General features: G+C 41.0%; 1 protein-coding gene and 1 long non-coding RNA gene across 2 annotated transcripts in view; one reads left to right on the forward strand and one right to left on the reverse strand.

The window, feature by feature from the left end:
* LOC110984356 (sodium- and chloride-dependent neutral and basic amino acid transporter B(0+)-like) lies at positions 1 to 16,288 on the reverse strand. Its single transcript, XM_022244490.2, has 13 exons — positions 15,944 to 16,288; positions 12,902 to 13,130; positions 9,590 to 9,721; positions 7,911 to 8,244; positions 7,368 to 7,500; positions 6,798 to 6,932; positions 6,036 to 6,139; positions 5,668 to 5,792; positions 5,199 to 5,311; positions 4,877 to 5,008; positions 4,398 to 4,613; positions 3,919 to 4,086; positions 1 to 3,683 (listed from the first exon to the last, which is right to left on the reverse strand). The coding sequence occupies exons 1-13, from the start codon at positions 15,986 to 15,988 to the stop codon at positions 3,456 to 3,458; spliced, it is 2,094 nt and encodes a 697-aa protein (XP_022100182.2). The 5' UTR covers positions 15,989 to 16,288; the 3' UTR covers positions 1 to 3,455.
* LOC110984357 (uncharacterized) overlaps positions 10,664 to 26,754 on the forward strand; it is a 19,086-nt gene continuing 2,995 nt past the window's right edge. Inside the window, exons 1-2 of the long non-coding RNA XR_002598856.2 lie at positions 10,664 to 10,813; positions 18,356 to 18,481. This is a non-coding gene — a long non-coding RNA (uncharacterized LOC110984357). The remainder of the gene's footprint in view (positions 10,814 to 18,355; positions 18,482 to 26,754) is intronic.

Genomic DNA, 26,754 nt, shown 5'->3' on the forward strand with positions numbered 1-26,754 from the left:
TACAGTTCCGGGTATCTTTATTTGAAAACCAAAGATCAACCAAATTTAAAACAGAATCAATAGAGTAATCATAAAAGGAAAATATGGTAAGTAGTTTGGGGCTAGGTCTATATAGTTATTACTAATTACAATGATTCTGGATAGTAGCTACAATTGCTGGAATTTGTCTTTAACATGAAATATGCAGCCATTTTTGAGTACATAATAGTACAAGCTATATTATATTTCTTTTTATCGCTCTTTTTCACTTTGCTGTCCTCTGGGGTTTACTTGGAGTCGTTTACATCATAACTATTTGGAACTGATTTTTTTTTTTTTGCATTGTCACGAACAACGCTTTTTTTTGTTTCTCTTTCCATATATTAATAAAAGTTGTACACTTCAGGGTGATGCATGCAATATCTAAATTTGTACAAATTATCTACACCAGATCAAATTTACAAACGGGCGATTCCTCGTTTCAGATCTCTCTTGAACTCTCCAATTAGAGTTTGTCAGTTAATTTTTTTGCGCAACGAGACCGATCAATTTTCTTTCTGAAGCACAAGACGCCTAGCCTCGCCATCTCAGCACATAGTTGATTCTGCCGATATGACGGGGACCGAGCGCTTCTTTTTGATCGGTCGTGCAGCGAGAATGAGGGTTCTGCTGATGTTCTCGCCCAAATACGACAAGCAGCGTTTAAGCACCTGCTTGGACGTTGACAACGACCAGTTTCACGATATTGCATGTCAACACCTTTCATAAAATACCACTACTGTACACTAAAATGCGCAATAAATAAAGTCTAGTTCTACAATAAAAGCTACTCACACATTTACTATATACCCTATTTTTACACCCTATTGCAGCCGACTTCACAGGCTGCAAGAAACGGCACACCACCGTGTTGCCTTGCAGCCGTTTGTTTACATTCCAGACGGGCTGAAAGAAATCCTGCAAAATGAGGCGTCGGTATAAAATCTATCACGAACTACACGTACAAGAGGATGGATGGACAAGTTCTGAGGCCATCCATGTACACCTGGTATGAGTTTGGCTCCATAAGCGACAAAGCTACATCAGCACAAACCATGAGCTCACTGAAATGCCTGGTGCCCTCTTAGGTACGGTACTAAATCTGTAAAAACAACGCACAAAGATTCAATTCGTCTTTCATCAGGTAAAAAATCCCCTTAAAAACACATTGGAGCTCTAAAATATCATACCTTTGCATAAACAAATTCAAAAAGTTTCACAATAACCCATAAGAAAATGTCACTTTTCTATTTTCCCGCCTTGCCCTCTAAGATAATCAAAATTGAATCCTTGTTATCTCATAAGACTAAGTTACAAAACCAAATTAAAATATACAAAATATAATGGCAAATACAAATAAATAAATATGCCTTTTGACGTTTGTAATTTTATACATTTAGGAGACGGCAAAATCATTTGTGGTAAGGATGGTCGAGGAAACAGGTGTATGCATTGTAGGTTGATAAAGTATTATAAACAAGATGTTTTTATTCATATATGAATAAAAACATATTGCTCATAATATTACTTCTGTAGATGTTCATAAGAAAACCGTTCGTTGGTTGGCTCACAAATTCGCCAATTCTGAATAAAAAGTTTCACACAAAAAATGTTACCACCCTTTGATCCTAAGAAATTATTGGATTCAGAAAGGTACATTAATGTTTTATATTTCACTTTTGTTCCGCCTCCAACCCCTCCAAATACCATGCGGTTTTTTGAAATCCAATAAATCAAAGAAAATGCTTGCCATATGAACACGATCGCCAATGGGCTGTAGCAACGCGTGTTTCCCCGAAGTTCAAACCACTTGAGAAAACGAGTTACAATTATATCTAAAAACTGAAATAAGATAACACCAATCTGAAACATAATATGTAAATGCATTGTAATCGCAACATTTCAGAAAGACATCAAAGACTGTGACAGCCTTTAGGATTTGCATTTGCCGTGGTTTGTGGTTTACAATTTGTGCTTACTGTTATTGCACGTTAACATGGCATTTTCCTGCAGTGAAAAATAATCCAGTCGCAATGTTACTCGAAAAATGTCGTGATGATACCGCTTTACTTTTCAGCACAAACTGCTGCCTTCGAAAATTCTCCACTATTTCCTGGAATTTGTTTTTATTTTAGTTACGAGTCGCTTCTACTAATGCTTACGACCAAAGCCTTTCCTCTTTTGAGGTTTTTTGCTGTGTCAGTTGTGCGTTTTTTCCAGTTTTACTCGTTATATCGCCAAGACGCCAACGTAGAGGGATGAATCCTAAAAGCACCGTTTTCATGATGATGCAGCAAAGCGCATTTTACGCTATAAACAGATCAAATTTAATACATTACACAATACATTGAAATATAGCTAAAAGCACTTGTTTTCGATTATCACACACGAGGATGGTAAGTTCCAACACCACCTATAGAGGGGATTGCACGGCAGCCATCATGCTTGTGTTATACGGAGGGATAGTACAAAAGGTCTAACTCTGTGTATCCTTGTGGAACAAAAGCTCTTACCGGAAAAATAGCTGCTATGCATAACCTCTGTGGAACGGAATTCACAAAGTACAACCCCAATATAGGCCCTAATCATTAGCCATTACGTAATTTCCAAACCCGAAGTCTTTGCGTCCTGCACGTGCAATATCTGACGCGGCGAGCGTACCCTTTCAGTTTGGCGATTTTGTCTTGGCTATGTATAATATTGCAGGATTTTCCTGGTGAGCCGGCACTCGCGAGCCATACTTTGAGGCGTGTACATTTCTTGCACATGTTAAAGAGTACGGTACTATTCTTTGCAGTTTACAAGAAATAACTTTGTGGTATAGCACTTTCCCGTTATAACTATGTGAATTACGTTTTACAATACTGAAGCGCGACAAATACAAAAAGGCAAGTTGCTAGTCAAAATGCCACACAGGCGCCTGAGATAAAGGACCCCGTTTTTTTTTTATACGACGTTGCAGGGCAGGCCGGCTCCCCTAAACTTTCATTGCATTCCATTCTTCACATACGGTAAAAATTACGTTGGCGCACGTCTGGTGGGAAAACGCTTCTGGTGTTCATGCACTCACGAGATAAAGCGCAACAGAGCCACGTGATAAAGCACAGACAGCAGGGTAAGGGTCAGTGGACGGACGGAGAACTTGCAAAGAGCGTGTACTCTCCTGATCCATGCAGTAGGCCTACAGCTGTTTTTGGCTTTCCCCCTTCCATCCAATTAATCCTGTCGTCGGCTTGAGCAGTCCACAATGATAATTTCTTCTGCCGCTTGCATTTCGGGAACATACACGGGGCTTTTGGGTTTCTTTTGAAGCAAGGTGTGTTTTTGTTTCCTACTCAGTCTTTCCCTTAAAAAAACATGGGCACCGGGCCCGGCCGGAATGTTCCCCCTTCTCATCTTCCCCTTTCCCCTTCCTCAGTTCTTGTAGGCACGACAGCTCAGACGGCGTTACCCTTAAATCCCTGCAGGGCGATGGTCTCCTGGGGCGGCACGCTCACTCCTTCCTCGCATGGCATATACTTGGCGAATTTGTCGGTCGCATCGCCGCACTCCACCACTCCACCCATGGTGGTGCCGTGGGTTTTGTGGACTCGGGAGGCGTCTTTGCGGTGCTCTAGAAGGGCTGGTCCCCATTCGGCGGTCGGGGTGGTCATGGCACGAAGTCTCTGTACGCAAAGAGAAACAAATTATCAACATAAAGTACACGCACAGAAATCGACAGGAAAATTAGTAAGCCAGTGGCTCCATTTTTTTCTAAATCTATAAAAGATTATTTTTCCAAGATCGGCAACATTTTGTTGATATCTGCAACTTTTGGGCTTGGATTTGCACCTACAGAGGGTCGTGTATAAATTCTTATCTCCTGTTTGAAGAATTCTGAGGAACTATGGAAACACTTACATCTCTAACACCACCCTCGGCACGGATAAACTCCCAGACCCACACAATGGGAATGAATATAAGCGTGGAAGTGATCATCATCCAGCCAATGGCGTGAGCCCAGGGTGGGAACTCGTAGTCCCTGGCGGTGGGGTCTGTCCAGGAGATCCAATTGAACAGCAGCACGAACTGTGGAGGAGAAGATAGAAATCGATGGAATGAGAACGTCAGTTCATCACCCAGAAATTCAAGAACGTGACCGTGATTTCACTGTGCAAGCGCAGGATTTTGAGACACTTTGCCTGCATGTTTTGCACAGCTCCTTTCTGCCAGCGTCATTCTTGGACTGACATTGTAATAAAAAAAAGTTGGACGTTTGTCTGAGCTCCAAGTATGGCTGAGTTATCAGTCAGACGTCCGAGATTCTCTATATCCAAAATGAAAGGACCCTCTATAATATCTCACATCTGCTGAAAAAAATTATGGACGGGGGAACTTACGGCCAGGACGCAGGGAGTGATGCAACACCAGTTCAGAGGCCACCACCTGAAGAAGAAGGAGTCCACAATCTTGTCGCCCAGCATGGTGCGGATGTCGTTGCTGAATCGCTTGATACCGTACAGCCATCCCAACGCGACGCACTCGCTCAACCCGAAGATCAACAGGGCAAAGTCGGCGGCATACTTGTCCATAAGCCATACCCAATAATTACCGGCCTGAAGGAGGTGTACGAGTGGAAAAAATTAACGTCAGAATCAGCACAAGAACACAGGTTATGCTCCATGTCCTGTCGTATTCTCTAGAGCTTCTTGCAAGATGCAGTGAAGGAAAATTTCGTTTCCAGTGACATGGGAATGAGTCAAAGGTACACGTCTCCCTGCATGGGGCACGCGTCAATAAGAGGTATTCTTGGAATGATGCGATAGCATTTCAGTTGTACTAACAATAAAATGTGGTCTCGAATTTTGGACTGCCTTACCTGTGTGACAGTGTTCAGTCCCAGCAGGAAGCTGATGCTGCAGTAGAGGGCAACAATCCACGTTTTGCGGCCTTTCAACTTCTCGGGAAATTGGTCCATGACGGCGGTCACGACGGTCTCGACGATGCAGAACTGTCGAATATAAAGAGGTAAGCATTTAATCTACTGCAAAGATGAACAATGATCGGGCAGTCAGCCCTCGAAAAAACTTCAATTTAACATGGACTATCACAGGAGGTTTGGAAAATCATTTGGGACCTCCCTCGTCAGTGGGGTGACGGGTGATAGGTTTACTTCTGAAAATATTTTTTTCTAGTCGTACCTGGCTGTCGAGTCCGAGAGTAAGCAACATGAAGAAGAACAAGAAAGACCAGACAGGAGCCGCGGGGAAATGGAGCACGGCCTCGGGGTAGACGATGAAGGCGAGACCAAAGGCTGTCAACAAACAACACTACGCGGTTAGCAACTCACGGTAATGTTACAAGATTACAAACCAAACCTTACAGTAGTTTTGAAACCCAAAGAAAATGCAGACAACTACAATAAATTGTTTTTTTAATAAAAATACTATCATCACAGATTTTTTATTCTTGCGACATTTCTACTAGGAAAAAAAACAAACAAATTTGCGACATATAACAGCAGATATTTCTCAACTATTCCATCTTTTCTCCTAATTCAAATTTATCTGAACACTGGCATGATTTTTCTGCAAACACTACACGGGGGGGGGGGCTTCCCATGACTGGCACTAGATTTTTTTCTCTGGAATGGGGAGCTGTAATAATTACTTTCGTCGACGACGTGCTCCACAGGTTTGTCCAGTTCGTGCGCCATATTTCCAAGAATCGAAAAGATGACAAAGCCGGCTAAGATGCTGGTTCCACAGTTCAACAGGGGGACTACGATGGCATCTCTGTCCAAATAAGAAAAATCGACAATACCAGAATGTAAATTTGTTATCACCATCGGGTGATGTTCACAAAGGCCCGTTTTAATTGTTACCTAACCCTGTTTAAATACATGCACGTGTACTTGGAAAAACCCTTTAGAACAAAGAGATTTTTCTGCAACAGAAGTTCTAACGGACACCTCGTTTCAAGAAATTTGAAATTAACCAACACAGCAAACATATCATGAGAAAATGTCTAAAACTCACCTCAAGCAGTTGTTACGGAACCTATTGTAAGAAGAAAGGGTGATAAGTCCGCCCCAGGATGCGCTCAGAGAATAGAAAATTTGAACGGCTGCATCTTTCCACACCTGTGCAAAAAATGGAACGTCGTCATGAATATTCAGTCTCACGAAAGCATGTCCGAAACGGGCTTCCAGAGCTATGGCTACGTCTACGTCAACACGTCTCTGCGTTTTAATTTTTTTCGGCGCAGACCTAGACCTAGCTCTAGCCCATCAGTGCGTTCGAACTTTTGAGCTTGAGCGTTGCATTTGACAGCCAGTTCATGTTTCCCTGGGAAACTGCCCAGGCTATCCCATTCGATCACGTACATCGATTGCCCCTGCGCGATCGCACTTCCGTGTTCTCATTAAAAAAAACATGATGGAAATTTCCATTGGCAGGAATCAAGGAAATTACAACGCCGTTAAAAGTACATGTACAATGATGTGTAATGTGACTTGTAGATACCCCAAGCCTTGTTGATTTATTCTACGAACTTTCAGAAACAGTGAGTATGCGCTGAAAAAACGCGAGTGATAATTTGAAAATTTAAATTAATCTCTCTGTATTTCCCCATTTTCCCATTAATATTTTCGGCAGGTTTGTGCTCTTGTAATTATGTTTCCCCCTATTTCCATTTTGAGTGTTATTTTCCCATCATTTTTCCATGATCATCCTCCCTTTTCCATGCTCCCGTGAATTCTTTTCCCGCTTTCTTCCCCTTGTTTTTCCCCATGCACTTACCTTGGCCTCCCCAAGATGGTTCCATCTCGGTGTGACGAAGAAATTGATCCCTTTCCAGTATCCCTCCAGCGTGACGCCGCGGATGAGCAGAATCACCAGGACCAGATAGGGAAACGTTGCGGTGAAATACACGACCTACATAGGAGCGAATAGTGGAAACATCAGTTTAGCAAGAGTGATGGTTCCATTTCACCCATGTGTTAATGGCTTTCAAGAAAAAAAGGAATTTCAAATAAACTGAAAACAGGAAACCGTTGATTGATTCTTCAGCGCTTTCGAGTTAAATTATACGAAGACCATTTTTTGGGCAAAGATTTTGGATGCAATGTACTTTACGGATGGTGCATTTATAATTAACCCTTGTGTTTTGCTTAGGACTAGTCAGTACGAGTTCTAGGACGGCAATAAAAACACACGAAGCGCTAAACCAAATTTACGACGAAGACCTTGTTAAACCATCGATTGAAATCAGCAGCGAGGAAAGGTTGCGTAGTTTTCAAGGCCAATTGAAAACCTGCTGGCAATTCAATCGAAATCCTAAAATATATACATAAAAAAAGAAATAAGTACTTTTCCAGAGGACTTGATACCCTTGACCAAACAGCCGAAGACGAGCAACCAGGCGAGGGCCAGACATAACGCCAACTGCCAAATGATATAACCGGATTTGCTAATGTCGCCGGAGTCGTGCAGCATACGATTCCTACAAAATAATTCAAACGAATTGAAAACGGTAAAGTGCCAAGATCTTAAACTACACAGACAAAATGCCAGAACTAAACCTTGTCTACTTACTTTGGAGGAAATTGTTTGTGGGCCAGGTTTGTTTCTCTTTCAAGGATTTTGAGTGACGCCTCTCAGGAGGTGGCGGTAATCAGTCAACATAACTATCACTTAACCATATAAACGCATCCAAGAATATTCCAGACTGTTTACAAGTGACTCGACAAACATTTGTGGAAGTTATTTTTATTTTGCAATTTTCACATTCTTCTGGTAACAAAATTAGATCTTGGAGAGATTGTTAAATAAACACAATTAGTCTGTCACTTGTAGGCTATGGGTTCGGCCTGATGTGGGCAAAGTTTTGCAACTTCAAAGAAAAACGCTTACCTGTAGAACTCCTCGCTTGGCCGAATTCGCATGTCCTTCAATGGATCAATATAATCGGTGAGGTTGCCGTCCTCGGTGATGTTGTACATGTCCAGCTCCGTACTGGTCATGTTTTCGACGGCTACGCAGGTGTTGTTGACGGTCATGATGCCGCCACTCTCCAAGCAATCGCTGACCAGGTCGCTGCAGTACTCTGTGTTCCACTCGTGGCCGCACCCAGCCCATGGCAAGGAGGTGGTCAGAGACTGGAACATGTAGTATAGCGTGTAGGTAATAACGACATTGTAGTAGATGCCCACCCATGCAGAAACGATCACCATGCCTATACCAACACCTGTAGTGAACGGTGAAACATGCATGTAGTATTCTATTTTTATTATTTTATTTTTACAGCAAATAAATGTAAAAAAACGGTAAAAAATATAAAAGAATTTGGGAGTAGTCCACCAAGCCTATCTTACCACAAAAAATCTTTTCTGAATGTTTTATTATTGTTATTACTGGTTTATTTAAAAAAAAACCGGCGATAGCAGCCCAAGGGCTGAATTATAGCACAGTCTTACAATGATTAAAAAAGACAATATGTAAACAAACGTATCAATATACACACAACTCTATAAACGAAATACAGATTAAAGACAAACTTGCAATCGTGTTATGACTTGGTACTGGCCCATATTGTTCGATCCAAAGATAAAAACTTGGTATGATGAGACTAACACATATGTAATATTTACAAAAAGGTGCACAAAAAGTAATCCTCACAATTTAACAGACATTACATGTACATTGGAGAAATATGGCGGGAGCAAGAAAGAGGAGTTTCCGAGCCTTGTAAAGTAGGGATGGGGCTATTGCTAAAGCGGTTAGTTTTTACAGGAGAATTCTTGAAGGATTCTATTTGACCTGAGATGCATTCTAATTCTGTGAGTACTGTTAGATTTGGTGAACCACTCATTATATCCATCAAAACTATCCGAATTTAAGCAAAACTGGTACACAAATCAATTCTTCTAGTCAAAAGGTTTTAACGCTCAAGGTCTTTAAACGCCTGGTCATATCGATTGTATAAACGTATGATATTTTACGAATTATCCTCTTCTAATCATCTAAATTTTGATCAGTTCTGGTCATCTTCCTCCAATAATTGGAACATTTATTTATGAAGGTCGACAAATTTGCAGGTTGTTTTGCCCCGGAATTTATGCCAGTAAAAGAAAATTGATGTTCACTGGAAGATTTGTCCATTAACAGTGTGTACATTTACTTTAATTACAACGCAATAAATTCGCGCCAAATCCCCTTTGTGCTCAACGACGCGTTTATCGCGCCGTACACTGCAGCTGTAGATGGTTCAGCCTCACTGACAGGCCGCACCTTGGTATAAATGCCTGCAGTTATTCTGGCCTGTTGTGCAGTTGCTCAATTGACGTCAGAAGTACCAGCAAAGTCACACACAAAAGCACTTTTTGGCGAACGAAAAATACCAATTTTGGCAACGGTACCGTTCAGTGCCACGCGTTCTTTTTGTTTCTCTCTCTTTCCAAACGTGATCTTAATTTTGGAGTACAATTGAGCCAACGTTGTGGAAAATGGAAACGGATGACCAAGGATTTTTTTGGGGGGGAGGGGTCAGACAGCCTTTTCTCTCTTTAAATTACGAAATGAATAAGACAAACCTCTGAACATGGGCACGGAGTTCCAGCAACGAATCGGTCCACTGCTGCTGTACTGGCCGAAGGCAAGTTCAAGGAAGAACAGGGGAAGACCGGCTAACAGCAACATAATCAAGTAGGGAATCAAGAACGCTCCTGAAAAAAAGAGGACGGAAATTCATCAAATCACTCCCTTGTTCACTGGTTCTACAGCAACAAAACACATACTGAAACTTTCCCACTAAAAGCATAGATTCGGGGTCGGTTAAACGAAAAAATTAAAGAAACAAGAGAAAAAGCGTGAGAATTATTTAACAATGACTGGAATACGTATTCATGCTTCATTCCTACAGCGGTTAACCGTCGCGCAATTAAAATCCAAGGCACAGCAAACAGTTTGAAGCGTTTTTGAAACCCGTCATGGAACAAAAACGCCAGCTGCCCTGATTTATCACTGTTGACTTCACCTTAAAAATAATGATTTACTGAGAGGAAATGTCTAGAAGTGTACATCATTATCTGTCTAAGGTCTGAGGATGTGTTTTAAGATCAACTCAAAGTAAAAGAAACACCTTGTCTCTGATTAGGCCCATCCGCGGCAGATCTGTCTCTTTTATGATTCCATTTATTACATCCTTGTGTTCTGTATGTTTGAAATGTTCTTATTTCCAGCTTTCAGTACATTTCACGCTGCTCGTGTTTTGTTTGCTTTGTCTTTATCATTCCGCTCCTGTCTTTTCTGAATGATTCGTTGTTATTTTTGTCTTAATTAGGTATTTCTGTATAAAGACTTTGTCTTCTGAATACGCCCTCTATTGTCCTTTTTCTTCTCATTTGTGTATTAATTAATAATTTTTACTCTTGTATGTCGTCAAAAATCATTCGTTCATTAACCTTTATAATTCAACAAATAAACTTTGCAATATGGAAAGAAATGTCGATGTAAATTCTAAAAATAATCTACTTTTATTTAGCATTCCTCTTTCGAAGGCATTTTTTGGTCAACAATCAAATCTGTGCGAAAGAGATCGCGTACAAAACCTTCCGCGAACCTCTCAGGTTATGCAAATTCGCTCATCTACATATTGAGCCGCGGAGACATATTACTCTACCCCCGCGGGAATGACGTGCGAGGTGTTTTGACGGGAGCCTCTCGCTCCCGATGCAAAGACGTCTGCATCAGCAATGGCATCACCGGGGCAACCGACTTCAGAATAATCAAGGGGACACTCCTTGAGAGATTTCGAGGTAACCTTTCGTTGTTTACCTCGGCTATATTTTTCGAAATACCATTCCGATGTCAAATGTCGAATGCGCTGTACTTGGGCCTATAAGTATAATATTTTCAAAAGGATAAAGCCGAGGCTTAAAATTCTCAGTTGCGTCAGAAATGTCTGATCACGGCCACTACAATGTTGACAGAAATGCAAGCTGTTCATATTTTTCTTGGAGCGCTGATAAACGGCCAAACTATATTATAAGATGTGCACGGTCTTCACAAAAATCGCCCATAATTTGTTCATTTCACGCTATTTTTTTGTGAGAAACAAGCGCATAATAACGTCATCTCAGAAATTCCTTTCACAAATCTGCCACGGCCGTAATTGAGCCCAGCATGGAATTTTCCATCATGTGCCAACGTCTGGTCTGTGTCGCTCTCATTATCATCGATATCAAGCGGCACAACTTCCCGCCAACGAAGGTCGTTCCGTCGCATATGCTTTTACGCGCTATCGTTTTCCAAAAGTAACCAATATTGTGGGCATGTTTTTGATATTAAGTTTTGCCACTGCAAAAGTTTAAGTCGACACTAAGCCAAAAATTTTATCGCAATATTGAAATTTAATTTATATTTCTTCAACTGCATTTTCACTTTGTTATACGTTCATAGAGGAGAGCTCTCGCATTTTAGACGTTTTAAACAATGAAAACCACTTTCAACTTTCAAGCGTAGGCCTACTTAAAGGAAACTGTTCGAATATTTTCGAGGGGGAAATAACGAATTCTTTAAACTGTGAGCGTCTTCATCGCGATGAGTGCGTCACCAAGAATCGATTCCTGATAAATCTTGGATGAGCATCGGATAGGAAAGCATGACAGCCTCCGCATACTGAGGGGGTGCACCGTTTGGCCGCATGGGGAATGGGTCCGTGTGGGCGACACACGGATGGTCTGTGGCTAGAAATGATCCGCGGTTAAAAAGAAATGTGTGGGTTTCTGAATTTCTTAGCCATTAGTTGGACAAGAAAAGCCCCCCCCCCACGCCTGCGCAGTATACCTGTACAAGCGAGCAACGTCGAACCGCGTGAACAGCCCTCATCGCATTCTAATGTCTGGCCCGGCCGTTTATCATTTCCCCAGACGGGACAAATTCATTTTCACGTCGATTCTGAAAGAATATAATGATGTCCTAAAAACGTCACTGGATAAATGTATATTTCTCTATAAACGAACTGTGAAAGGGAGTTTAACTTTTGTTCTAAAAGACGCTATAATTGCACAAATAACTTTGGCTTATACATGTACAGTACATGTAGGCCTGCAGCGTTCAAGGACGGACCCAGTTGCTCATTTGACAAATATCTCAGCAGAATTATTCATCGCGGGAGTATTTTTTTCAGAGTCTCATTCGAATATTTCTGACAGAAATATGTTTGAACATTTTCAGGTATAATTAAATTTGTTTTCTGAATTCCATACCCAAAAGCAAGAACGGAATACAAGTTTGGTCCAACACTGGTCGGTATACGAAATGATGTCAACATTAAAAAAAAATAAATAAATAAAAAGAACTTGATGCAAATAACAAGACCTTTTCTATATCACCCCTGGCTTTTTAATTCATGGTTCAATTTCTCATCGTTTTTTTCACAACTCGTAAAACATTAATCATTGAAAGACGAAAGAATTCATTGGGAAAAATGTCTACGAGTCGTCAAAAAATAAACACACACGTACTAACAAGAAAGCTTCAGTGATTCATGCGGGTTTGTAAATGAAATTGATCTTAATTCTCAAACAACAAACAGACTCTGTTTTTGAACAAAAGCAAGTCTTTTGCAATCATTAAATTCCATTCATTTGTAAGGTAAAATCTCTCACTATTTCTTGAAGTCAGCAAACCTTGAGACTGCATTTCACACTCGGTAAGTAGAAAGGTATCTGAATAGGTCCTGAAAGGTACATTGGTTGGTGTTTCATTGTTGAGCAAACTTGGTCGAAATATTCCGCAAAGTTCTGTATTTCATTCCTTGTCTGAAGAGGTCAAAATCCTACCACTGAGCGCCCTCTAAAGGTCGTGCACAATGCCATTCGAACGCAAGGTACAACACTTACCTCCGCCGTTGCTGTAACACAGGTAGGGGAAACGCCAGACGTTGCCCAAGCCGACGGCGTAGCCGATACAGGACAGCAAGAATTCGGCGTGGTTCGTCCAGTTGCCCCGGTCCTTGTTCTCGTCGCCACCTTTCGTGACGGCCATGACGGGGAGGGGGGAAGGCGGTCCGCTGCCAGGCGCCGGGTACACGGCAAAGCCTGGGTCCCCCTGAGGTAATGGCTGGAAACTCTGTGTAAGCGGGAGAACAAAAGTTTCGTCAAAATTCAGAACTGGAATCCACAAAAAAAAAACAATCATAAGAAACTACGATTTTAATGTCTGAATCCTAATTGCCTTCTTAAAGCATTCCTTCAGTGCCATGTTTACTTCCTTAATTTTTTTTTCGATCAGTGTCGCAGTTACACCAGGTTGCGTTAATCGTAATTATAATAGGCTTACATAAAAATAACTTATGCGAAATCAACTATCAGGGTCAAAATTTACAGCACCATGATTTGTAAGTTGCCTACTTCTGTCATCCATGTTAAGCGTAGCACTTAAAAAATTGTTTGCCTTACACAATTTGAAATATTTTACTTGAGTAAAACTCAAAGAATTTCGCTGTTTAATTTTAAAAAAATAGATACATTGTACAGAAAAAACTGTATTGACTATTCGACACTTGATCTTCTCCGGGGAGGAAGTTACACATTTCTTGGTAATTGCACGACAAACGTGACGGAAGTGAAAATTAATTTCAGGGACAGAAAAGAGGTGTCTTTTTTTCCATTTATTTTCAGTTGATTTTTTTGTTGTGTGTGTGTCCTTTGGTAATGACTAACACACGAGTCATCATAGTTATAGCCAGAAATTCATCAAGGCTCACACCGGCACAACGCGCAATTCCGGCTCTTAGTGCCCACACTGAATAATACATGCAACTCTCATGACAACTGTGGGAGTACGCATTATTTTAACTGATATCCGCCTTAATACGAAATATTGACATTTCCATTTATTTCGACTGGTACAAGTGCAGTTAAATACGCAGAAATTAATTACATTGCAGGTGAAAAAACGTGAATTCGTTCTTTCGCGGTCAAATTTATTGACCTCGACCGGTTCCTCCGGCCGTCCGTGACCTCTGCGTTGGCGGTCGGAGTGCCGAGAAAATCACGCGGATACGCCGGCTGACCGCATGCTCGCGGGTCAACGGAAGGAGTTGGGAAAAAATTCCGAGCGTGTTTGCGGCACGGACCGTGATGGTCATAAATAAAATTGCAAATGGAAACCGAGAATATGCTTAGTGCTTAGTATCAACTGTTATAGAAAATGAGACTCGAAACCAAATCCACACGTCGAGAAAGGGGACTTGTGCCAGGCCTTTTACACAAATATTTTATTCATGTGAAACAGGCTTTAACAGTTTTTTTTAATGGAAAAATAACGTTCAACATATCAAAGATAAAGATAGGAACAAACCAAAACATACAATTTATTGTCTCACATAATGGGCGATATAGAAAACCAACCAAATCTACAAATTTCAAGTTGATTTGCTCAGTCTGCTAACTATGTTCCTTTTCTTTAGAGGAGCACGAAGCCAAATATAAAGGAACGGACGAAAAATACAACACCTTGGCCCATGCATGCGCCTCCCAGTGTGAAGGTTGCACGTTTCTGACTGATAATGGCGGGAAAATCACTGTTTGATCCCCACAGCACCTGTTCATTGTGTCAGTTACAACTTGGTTTGCCTTTGAAACAGTTGCGGCAGCGAGATCTTTTGTTGGAAAATACAGGGAGAACTGTCATGGTCAGTTGCCCATGGTTGACGGCCGAGGGAGGGGTAAATAGTTGTTGAACAATTCATCTGAAAGACTGACTTGTTCAAGTTGTTGGAAAACCCTGTACATGGCCCTTTGTTAAACCATGGAGGAAGGAACACGTGTTCCTTCCTCCATGGTTAAACATACTGAATGACAGAGTAGGGACTAAGTTCTTTGGAATTTTTTTCACGCCAGAATATCGCAAAATTATTCCTTCAACTTTTGTGGCCCTAACGATTGATAATTGATGGAAAAGCAACCGTTCTTTTCTAGCTAGGATTATTTTCGTGTTGATCTTTTTTACACAACAAAAATCTGGATAGGACTCTTAGGAGTGGTTCTTGATGGCATAGAGCAAGGAACAGGTAATGCAGTTGGACTAAAAGTATACATATATTGCCAGTATACTCTAACGAGGAAAAAGTGCTTCACGCTTGAATTACGTAACAGTATCGAGTAGATGAATTATTACCCTTCGGCACGACGGAGCGGATGTTTACATTCGTCCTCGACGCAGTATTTACAAAGAACAGCCACGCCTCTTTTCAAACCACGCTTAACATATATGCAAAGTTGCGGTTTGGTACAGTGAATAGGCAGTTTCTTTGAGGTAAATAAAAAAATGTGTGGAATTCGCAAGAGCGAAAAAAGAGTACAACGTACATGGGGAGTGGACCATGAGCGTGATGAGCAGGGAGTGAAAGCTTTGGGTTAAAATAGAAAAAATGGAAGTGGTTGCCGATATATCCACACCACATTTTCTCTAGTCATGCTGTAATTCGTAAGCAATGTGTTCAACTCAACGATTGACTGACTGACACACGATTACAATTCTGGATATATGAATCAAAACAAAAAAATAAATGTGAGATAAATATATAGACAGACTTTACTGTTGGGACAAAATCAGCAACTGAGAAATATTGGATTCTTGTAGTTGTACACAATTGGCAATTTGTTGAACACAATTCTTCAGAAACCGAATGTAAAATAGTATTTATGCATTAATTTTTGTTCGTCAATGATGTCAATAAATGCCTTTGTGATGTTGTACCGTAGTTAGAGACGGTCTGTCATTTGTAAAATAAAAGATTCAACGAAAATGCGAAAAACTTGTCTCGAAAAATGGAGCTATGCTCGAACGTACAAAATTTAAACAAAATTGACAGAAAACGCCACAAATCTTTGCCAGCGTTTGCACAAATTAGAAAACAAATCTGAAGGGGTATTTACCAAATTATGAACATTCTTCTGCGTCGATCCATTACATTCTGCCATCTTGGAGCAATCTTCACTTCAGGCTTAGAGAAAAGACGCAGTGACGAGATATCCAAGTACGTTTAGTTCCTGACACAAACTGCACCAATGTCCGGCTATAAACCGATAAAAAGGACCCTTGGTCGACAGTAGATTAACTCTAAATTTATGCGGTCTCCTTGTGGAAAGAATTAATATTAAGTCTCTTGGTTACAGTAATTAAAGAAATTAAAAAACGTTCTACATTTACTTATATAGAAACGAGGAGAGGGGAAAAACGTCCGCTTTCCTTCGCGCCAAATTGTGTTCTGAAAATGAGCCGGCTTTTTTGCCATGACACGTGCCAATGTTTTCATTCATGCGAGAGTACGTCATCATGCAAATAACAACCAGTCATCCCGATTGTCCAATCAGAAATCTTTGTGGTTAATATTCATGAAGCAGAATGCTAGGCCAACGCTGACCTTCCATTTCCATTACGCGATGGCCAATACCGTCAATGAGCTTTTATTATGTTAATAAATAGCTGCGTTGATGGTGCACGTGATTGTACGTGGAATTTTCCAGGATATCGCGCTCAGTAGTTTTCCATTGCGGTTTGGCGAAGGCGCACTTGGACTATTCATTAATACGGACACAAACCGGCAGATAGTGTAAGCTGAGAGGCTTTCATGGAAAAGTGTTGTGTTTTCTTGTCATCATTTTAATAAAACTTGAGAGATTATGCCGTTGGCATTTTTCATGGTGAACAATCAAAACGAATTAAATCATAGTTTCTTATGACCGAAAGTTAGCCAAACCTATTTTTCCCAAAATACAAGATATAGGATATAATACATATTGCCCTTTTATTTATGAAACAATGTGAAGGGAAAATATGAAACCGTTGCCTTTAGAATCAGTTGATCACGAAAATGATCATATCATTTTATTTTAAAAAATAGTTATTGTTTAAAGCATAGCAACAACAACAAAAACCTACTTGACAAAGACCTCTTACGATCGCCCGGTTGGATCATGGAGGTTGGCTGGATTCTGCATTGTGGTGTTGCCTGCAATAAGTCCTTGAATTGATAATTGCTCTGCATGCGTATCATAAATGTTTTGATCATGAAAAGAAAAAAGAAAGAAAATGATTACGAAAAATACAGAATGGGACAACTGAAGAAATTCCTTGGCAAAGGTAGCCATCACCGTGGCTGACAGCAGTTCTGTTGTCTGATGGTCTGATTTAGATAAATTATGACTCATCAACGATAATCGTGGCTCTAAGGGTGAAACACAATAAGCAATGACCATGCATCGAATGTTACGATTTGAAATAGGGGACGAAAGATTGGACATTGTAAATCTTTAACAGAAAAAAATAAATAAGGATGTGTTTTAAATTATCACATATGATTTTGTTTTGTTTTATTTATCTATTTTTTGGCAATCAGTTTGCCATTTTCGAAATTTGCCTTTTTTATAAAATAGTTTTGGTAGCCTAAAGGAGATGGTAGGGCGCTGTAAAATTGCGCAGCTTGGTATATGTAGGTCTACCGCATCTTCATACTTCTGGACAATTCCATTTGGAACTCAATACATATCATTCTCCACAAAGAGCCAGTCGTTCTCTAGAAAAATCCGAGTGATCATAAATAAAAGATGGTTGGAAAATTGCCAGTCAAACTATGACTTAGACTGGTGCCCTCCGTACCAACATCTATTTCAAAATACATGTGTCCAGCCTTTATTTATCTAATTTTGATGGTCTGGGAACCAGAAAAGATTTGACCTTCTCAGTGCGCTTTCCCACGAGTCGCACTCCAATTCAGTGTTGTGGAACATGCATACATAGACAGTACATGTACTAGTATTAACGTGAGACAGGTGCAGCAGGTACGTACACCTCTTTACTGATCAAGGTATAGCAACGCAGCTTGCCAACTTAACAGATTTGAATTTGTATGCGGAAAAATGATAAAGAGAATCAAATCTAAATTGAAAACTAGGTTTACGGGAGGCCCCGAGTTCAACGAAACAACCACAAAATCGCCAAATTTATCAAGAAAAGTGGCTGGTTAGGTAATAAAATGTACAAAATGTACAATTTACATGTACATGCTCCCATGTACACACATGTATGGGTGTGCACGCACAGGCACGAATACAGTTGTACTGCATAATTTAAAATGATTTCGATATTAAAACTGCTTTTGAAAAAAATCCTAAATCCATGAAGTTAGAAACTACCCCCGGAAAAGGGGTCTTTATCGTGCAATCTTAAATTATAAATGCGGATTTTTATATCTTTTCGGGCGTATATCAAAGAAAGGGGGTAGAAAACAGACCAAACTGTATGTAGGCCTATTCCAAAGTTGGGGAATTTTTTTTTTGTTTATACAGGGATCTGTGCACTATACATGTACGTTCAGCTGCCTAGATTCCAATGGACGGAAACTATACCTTTCTTCGCCAGAAGAGGGGGCGTCACGCCCACTCCCCATTCACCTTCAGATGGATTTTTTGTCTGTAAGTATGTTTGTCGGCAGTGGTAGTTTTCCAGGCCATGAATCGGTAAGTTTGGGAGAGTTCGCACGTATTCATCACTCGGGCAAAGTACAAAAAGTTGCACTTTGCACCATGCAGAGAAGATTGCTCGAACATTGGCTGCGTGATAGGCCAAAATGTGACGTTCGTTATGAACATATCTCGCTATGGAAACTCTGTCGATTTTTTTTCCGGGTACTCTCAGAAATTTCCGTTGATATCTCATCGAACGTACGATTTGTTGTTTAAATTTACTGCATGTTACAGTTTTTTCCGGACAGCCATTACCTATATTATTATTATTATTAGTTTTATATGTTGTCGCGCGACTAAAATTAGATCTAGACACACTTTTACTAATATAAAACTTTCAACTATGAGTTGCACATGGGATATGACTCGTACGGTTTCTGTATGTAATGCGCTTATTAGGCCAAATTAAAAATAGCTTGTCTCACAGCTCTTCAAGGAGAAGAGGAGGATGCCTATTTCATTTTTAAAAGATGATGATTGTTTTCCCAAAATGGCAGCTGGATTATCTCGCCCATATTTCTGATATTTTAGTGTCTGAAGGAGCAATCAACAGGACAAATCTTGAACGTACAGATTACAAAGCAATACATTTTGTTAGACATTTACAAAATCAAAATTATACGTCAACAATTAAAATTTAAAAAAACAGCAAGCATGTGGTAAAAAAAGGAAGCAGACGGCACGAGAAACCAAATTCGTGTTTTAAATAACAGACTTTCGATTCCCCTTGACGGAAATGGCACCGTGCCAATAGCAACTCGGCAATAAAACCGCCCCGAGTTTCGCTTTTGGTCACGGAGATGATTTCATTAATTAGTATCTGGTTGCCTAAAGCGAGGAGGTTCGTTTGTTGATCTCACTTTCGAAGAAACGGATACACATGAACTTTTTCGTTTGTGTATATAGTTTTATTTATTAATAAACCTTTAAAAGCTGAGCATGAACTAACTGGGGATTTTGCTTATAAATCTTGGAGGGCTTGCTTACTGCCTAAAACTGTACATTCCTGAAAAAAACTGCAAACTGTATCTGTTTTAATGATGGTCGGTAGTATTTCGTTGGGCGATTTACAACCGTTAATCGTGTATATTCTGATCATACCCCAAAAACTGCAGGGAATGGGTAGAGTTCATTGGAAAATAGGTTGTTTGTTTGTTAGTTGGAAGGATTATCACATTTGTAATCAGACCACATCCGAAACCTTTAATTTTTCTTTATGCGTATACAATTTTATCGTGGCTTAGTTAGCTGGAATTACAAGTTTCAAAACAGAGCGATCGACCTATAGTTTGGCCTTGTAAAAGTTGTTAAAGGCGGTATCAGCTCGTTTTTGCTTACGGGTGATAATCTGGCCTCACGAACGCGACCAACGACCGTAAGCGAACCAGCCACCCGGCCGTGTTCTATCACGCGGCGCACACCCACGGAACAAGCTATGCGCACAGACCCTAAGTACATGTACTGTATATGTACATGTACATAATGAAGTGCATGCACAATGTGCATGTACATGTACAGTGCACTTACATCTACATTATGTACACGTACATGTACACACGCGAACATGGGCGCGTACATGTCACGCGTGGCCTGTCGGGCTGGGCTTCGGATTGGTCTCGGAGCACGTAGGGCGTGTAGTAACTATAGTACACAACACGTGCAAAAGGCACGCACGTATCCACAGCCCACGGGCCAGACCATCGTAAATGAGTGCACGCATTGTGTATGCATAATGCAGTAGGACAGATTAACCCAACGTCTTGGTGCCACTTTTAGAGTGGGATGGTGCAAAATGAAATTTGGACTCCATGAATACCAGGTTAGTTTGCCATGATAATGCACATTACAGCTCAGACTCAACGACCATGATGCGAGCATTGTGGGGATGAGTTAGAAAATAGACTGAATTTCAATGGAGTATGTGACATAATTCTAATTAAATGTACATGTACATTCCTGACGTACATGTAACGCATAATGACATTTCTCATGAAGCCATTTGAAATAATACATGTAAATACTAAATCAAGTTGTTCTTAGCAAAGGCGAATTTAATGAGGCTGCCCACAGTGAGTTGCAATGCAAACTTAAAAGGGTTTCTGAGCAAAAGTTGACAATAACAGTTTGGCTCTAAATTGCTTCCAGCTGATACGTTGTACAAAATGCGGAAAGCAATGTTTTGATCAAAACGGCCTATTTCAACTCGGACCCTGGTATATACTGTCAAGCAGGATGGTACCAGGTATCGAATATCATTATCATTATGAGTATTCCGTCAGTCGAATGCTCAGTTCTTCAGTTCTGCTCCAGCTGCACTGGGAATAAATTTTCTGAACAGTTCCAACGACATAATCAGAATAAGCAAATGCTTGAATGTTTCTACGACTCTTCAGCAGCTGAAGCAAATGCTTAACGTTTGTGGTTGACTGCACAGTCGAATGGTTTCAAACCAATAGCGCTTCCACTCTCTACCCACAACCACCTGTCTGCAGAGCTACCTAGAACGGATGTGCCAATTGTGACTGCGAGGCAAATATCTATCGTGATTTTCATTAAAACTGCCTCGTTGGTGAGTAAACACACACACACAAAATTGACTCCGGCGAGCTGAGCAAACGGCAGCGGATGACACTTTGCTCAGAAGCTACATGTAATAGGCCTAGCTCTCGTTTATGGTGAACTTCGGGGGTGTTTCTAGTCTAGAAACCTATTTGATGGAGGAGGCCAGCTTTCCCTGCCACTACAGAAAACAAACAATTTTTGTCAAACTTGTTAAACAGCATCAGGTGTAACGAATTTATAGCCGTAAAATCAGTACAGTTGCTTGAAAGGGCATCCCCGGCGTTGCTACAGTGATGCTCGGTTTACAGCCTGTTTATAAGTTTTAGCTGAGCGGCCTATGCTAATGATTGCCGTTTGTCGAGTGTAGTAATGTCACCGTGGGAGTTGAAGCATCAGCCCATGGGCTATTCAGAGTGATCAGAGGGTGGATTGGGTAATTTTTCAACGGATATACGGTATTATCCTTCCTCACGCAATCTCAAAATTTGCACTCGTTAAAACTTAAAAGATGTCAACACAAAACGAAACAACAGCAAACACAGCAAAACTGTAACTTTTCTTCACATCCTGCAACTTGGATTTCTGAGGACAGAATGAATTGAGGACAAACTCGTTTCAAGTATATGTACTTGCACATGTAAAACAAATTATCTTGGTATTTTAAAGACTTATTTTTACAGTTTTTATTTTGATGGCGAGTAATTTGCATATTCATGAACTGTGATGTGATGTCACAGTTGTGATGAGAAGAAAGCCCCCGTGTTAAATTGGTTTGTGCACAAGAAAACTGCTGCAAAAGTTTGTAATATTTTGTTGCCCTACGTTTTCCTTTGCTGATTGATTGCTGTGTATTATATTGAAGAAAAGTTGTGTCTGAGAAAATCCACTGATGTCATCAACTTATACCCAGCAAGAAATGAGACCGAGGGGTACCCCCCCCAACATGTCCAATCCCTATACACATTCCAGACTATTGTTACTTAACACATCCCCCCAAGATGTCTGAAAGGAATCCCCCAGATTCCTGCGAGATAATGACCAACACAAAGCAGGGGGGTTCTCTCTGTCTCATACCTTGCTGCATATGCATCAACTCCAAACAAGATGATTAAGAGTGGCTTTCTTTGAGCCTTATTCTTATTTCCATATAAGGATAATTCTGATCCCTGCCACATCCTATCACCATTCAATTCAGATGGCTCCTCCAATCAATCACGGCTCAGAACCCGGAAGTGACAGGTGCATGTTCAATCGCTGATGGTCAACCTTGGCGTTTATTGGCCGTAACCCATAACCATAACGGACGGGCAGGCTCGCCCAGGCTTAGCATAGGAGAAGGGGCAGTCTGGGGTCATGCCTTACAATATGCAATCTGGCAATTATTGTCCATGAACTTTAGTGACCGACCTTTAGCTCCCTTTAACTGCTATGAGTAAAACTCACGAAAACCGTTACTTTGAAAACCTGTTTGGTTTTACAAAAGGCCTGTGCCACAGGCCTAAATAACGATTTTAACAAATTAGACGTTTCTGAATGCAACTTCGACGCCTTCAATTCTTAACCGATATAAAAACATTGTCCTAAATCGCAGTAACCAGAAGCACGGGAAAATGTACCAGGCGAGGTCAAAAAATCTCGAAGAAACAGCAATGCAACAAGGAAATCCCTTACGCTTTTCTCAGACATTTTCTGGAAATGAACCGAACATCATGCGGCAAATTAACCGTTTGACCATGGGCGTTGCAAGGATTTTCAGGGAGGGGTTGCTTGGAGGGGGAGGGATGTAAGCGTTCATTACCGAGGATAAACTCGTAACGGTAGAAGGGAGTCAATTGCGAGGTATTTTTAAGCAGATTTGGTGTTTTTCACGCCCTTCCTCTTTTTCACTTCTCTTGCTTTTTCTTTTCCTTTTTTTGGGGGGAGGGGAGGGGAAGTACCCTTATTCCCCCATCCCTCCCCAGACGCCCATAGCCGAGATTGCTCCTTCCTCATTTTGCAACATTAACAACTTTAGCCGCTCGTAATAATTTGAAAGAAATCATGGCGATTCGCCAAGCTATCTTTGAAACAGTTTAAAGGGAAATGGAAATTGCTCGGTATAAGTGGAACGTTATGGCAAATGTTACAACATTACATGTACAGGAAAACTGAATTTCATTCATTGTCAACATTTAACGTCCTCTCAACTCCAACAACCCGCCACCCAACGAGAGGAAATTGTCTTAATAGTGAAGAGACATCCGCGATGACAATGGCTCAAGGTTTATTTTGTGCTTCCGTTGACCCCGAGTAATATCCCTACTCATCAGTAAAACTCAGAGGCGTATGCAAAATGACAGGTGATATATTAAAACCAGCGAGAATTTACTTCATTTTGCCAACCAAGGTTAACTCCAGTTTCTCAAGCTGCTTGAATCCTTGATCGTTCGGAGAGGAAAGGCGACACAGCAATGTTCCGAAAACAACAAATTTTTCAAAACTTAACCGAGTTATGAACTTCATTATTCTTAAATTGCCGGTGCGTCGGTTAATCATGGCTCTGGACAGTTGTCCCTGCACTCGCCTGTCTTTTCCTAGCCGTCAATCCTCCAATCATGATCATGCTACCTGTTAAAAAACCATCGCAATGAGCAGAATGAGTCTAGTGTGAAATAGAGGGGGGCACTTTTCAGTTTTGTTTTCTTTTTTAATAATATTAAAGCTATTAAGATACAGAACCGTCTGTTATACTGGAAAGGGTAAAAATCCACGACGACCGGATTATAATGCGCTTTTCATCTTCCTTGTCCTTTACCAAATGGAGAGAAAAGAAGGTCGGGCCACATTGTAGGACATTCAGGTTTCCTTAGGTTACCATTGATCAAATTGTTTACTCCGTTTTGATAAGACAACTTCTTTTTTGAGATATTTTGCGAAAGGGGGTCGGATCATGCTGGGGGGGCACTGAGGTAAACTTGCCCCCCTTCCCGGTCACGGTCGCAGAGTTGTCGGCCATGTCACGTGCAAGGCCACGCGTATGGCCACGTGTTTGAGCTCAGTATTGGGAAGGGGCGGATAGGGTCAAGCAAAGTGAGACTCCCTTCGGAATACCCCCATTGGGGAGGGGGAAACGCTGTCTCAGTCAGGGTCAGTTCACACACGACCAAGGCTGCGAACCCACGTGCGCAAATTAGCCACGATGCTCGACCGAGATATCGTACGAGAGGGGGAACTTTGACGAAAGACAGCCACACTGTGACAAACACAGTCATAAATAGAGTGACTAAGGAGCGAAGCTGGGGGTAGATCCGGATTGCATTAGACTTAATATCAAACCGATAAAAGTAGCCGTCTGTCCATCACAGCCTTCTTATTAAACTTGACCATAACAGAGCCGGGCATTACACGCTGCATGGGGTCGACCGGGAGGGGGGTGGGTCGAAGTGCCATCTGGGCAAGCTTTCCACGCATTATGACAGGAAAGACACGATGAGGCCACTTCTAGCAAGGGCATAAAACTGATGATTAAGTAAATGGCGGCTTCGCTCAGTCAGGACGGGGGTGGGGGTCTGTCGGCAGAGTATCATAATCTGCCAAAGTATAAAGGTCTCTGGGGGCCATACGTTTTCCTGAGGTGCAGTACATTTTTGAAAAATAGGTTTCATGAATCTTTTTCCAAAAATAGAAACAATTAAAAAAAAATCTCGCAAGTTTGTTTATATAAAGATGAACAAAGAAATTGACTGGAGTGGGATTTGTACCTGCGGCCTCTGAAATACCGTACCGGTGCTCTACCAACTGAGCTATCCAGCCCTATGTTGGTAGCTTTTCCCATTTTGTCAATATCTTTGTTAAGGGGGCGCTAGCCATGAAGTCATTAAAGGTGAAGAAGAAATATCATGGAGCTGGAGATCACGCCCAAATACCACGAAACTACCTGGGAAGTGGTGAACACGGATTACTCAGGGATCGCTCTGGTCGATGTCTTTGTTCATCTTTTCAAGTTGGATTACTAGGCCTATATATTTCCAAGTTAATTTTCCAGAGATATTCATTTTCAACTTCGATTTCGTGTCTTATAAAAACAAACTTTGAAAAAATCTCAGTAAATAACTCTGAAAAATATACCTTATAAGGCATGAGCCTATTATTCAGATAAAGATCACTGGATGCAGCAGAAAACAATTTTAATATCAGCCGAGTCGCGTGTCTTGTGGACTGGCTTAAATCCAATTCAAAAGTTGGGCTGGATTCCTATTTCACAGCGGTCTCTCCCGGATTAGCGGGCCTCGTGGATTTCCCTTTGCCATTGCCGACTTCCTCCATCCACCGCTGTGGTCTCCATTCATTGAAACGACATAACCGACATCCTTTAAATTCAGAATAATATTGAAACACAGCGTGTATTTTAACCCTGCAACGACTTTTGCAATTTCGACGCCACAAGCGATGGGGACATGTGAGAAATCATTGCCTTAGACAGCCACTTGTATGAATCAAAGGAACGTCGGGCGTTCAGAATCCTTTTTATAAAGTATTAACTTGCCTAGAATGTACAATGTAACTCAATATTACTGTTATGTCTTGTTTCTAATCACACCCTTGTCTTTACAAATTTGTTGGGTAATGTCGTGTGCTCGTTTGACACTAACTAACATTTGGACGTACGGTTTACTTGCTTAAAAGTTTTAAGTGGTCATTCAAGAAGAGCAGATTTGAGACATCAACTTGTAACTGCAAATACTTGGGTGTCCGATTGGGCAAAACTTTGGCAGCGATGCAGTCGACGTGACGCGTGCATTTCCTAGTCGATCGTGAACCAGCGAAGTTAGTTCCGACCAAAGGAGCCTCTGTGACTAAAAAAGTGCCCCCTTGGTCCAGTTCATAGGCCCATAGTTGGCGAAATGAGAGTACATGGTATATTGCAGGTTCTGTGCATCAGCACTTTTTCAAAGTATATGTAAAAATGCATTTGGTAGTACCTGATAAGTATGCATTTTAAATTGGTGTTCCACCGACAGTCCCGAGTTGTTACAGTTTGCCGGCTTCCCATTGAAGCAATTAATTTCCCGCCATTTTGTCTGCTTAGGGCATATCAGCATAATTGCATTATCCATACTGTTTGGATCTGGTTACAATAGGAGTCGTGCATAAAACGCAGGAGAAAGTGCAAGTGGCTTTAATAAATATGGACTTTTTGGGGGGGGGGTCACGTGAAGAAGTATCTTTCCCCGGCCATCCTAGAATCGGCACTGCACTCTCACAACCACGATTTAAAATGTTTGTAGGTATAATCCATTTTGGATTTTTGTCGAATAAATTCCAGTGCTAACTTTGTCAACCAAGGGACGTTCTGGAACAAGCGACGAAAATACTGAACTTTTGCAAATTAGTGTAACTTAGCCTATTAGGTGTAACAGTAAAAATGTAACTTCGCTTGTGTAGTCAAGCATTCGGCTTTCATATACTAAATGGACTTCTGTGGGGGAAAAGGAAAGTGCATGGAGTGTACAAATAATTACACGATGCAAGTACCGGTATACATGATAAAGCTTGTTTACGATACAAACACAGTACGATTCAGTATCATTTTATTTATTTGTGTTAAGCAAGAATGGCTTAGTCACGGTCATTTTCACTGGACATTTTCCAGGGCAGTAAACGTGTGTAAACAATGACAC

Source organism: Acanthaster planci, linkage group LG12 (assembly GCF_054643075.1).
Source record: "Acanthaster planci isolate LZ-2023a linkage group LG12, COTS_SCS, whole genome shotgun sequence".
Taxonomy (NCBI): domain Eukaryota; kingdom Metazoa; phylum Echinodermata; class Asteroidea; order Valvatida; family Acanthasteridae; genus Acanthaster; species Acanthaster planci.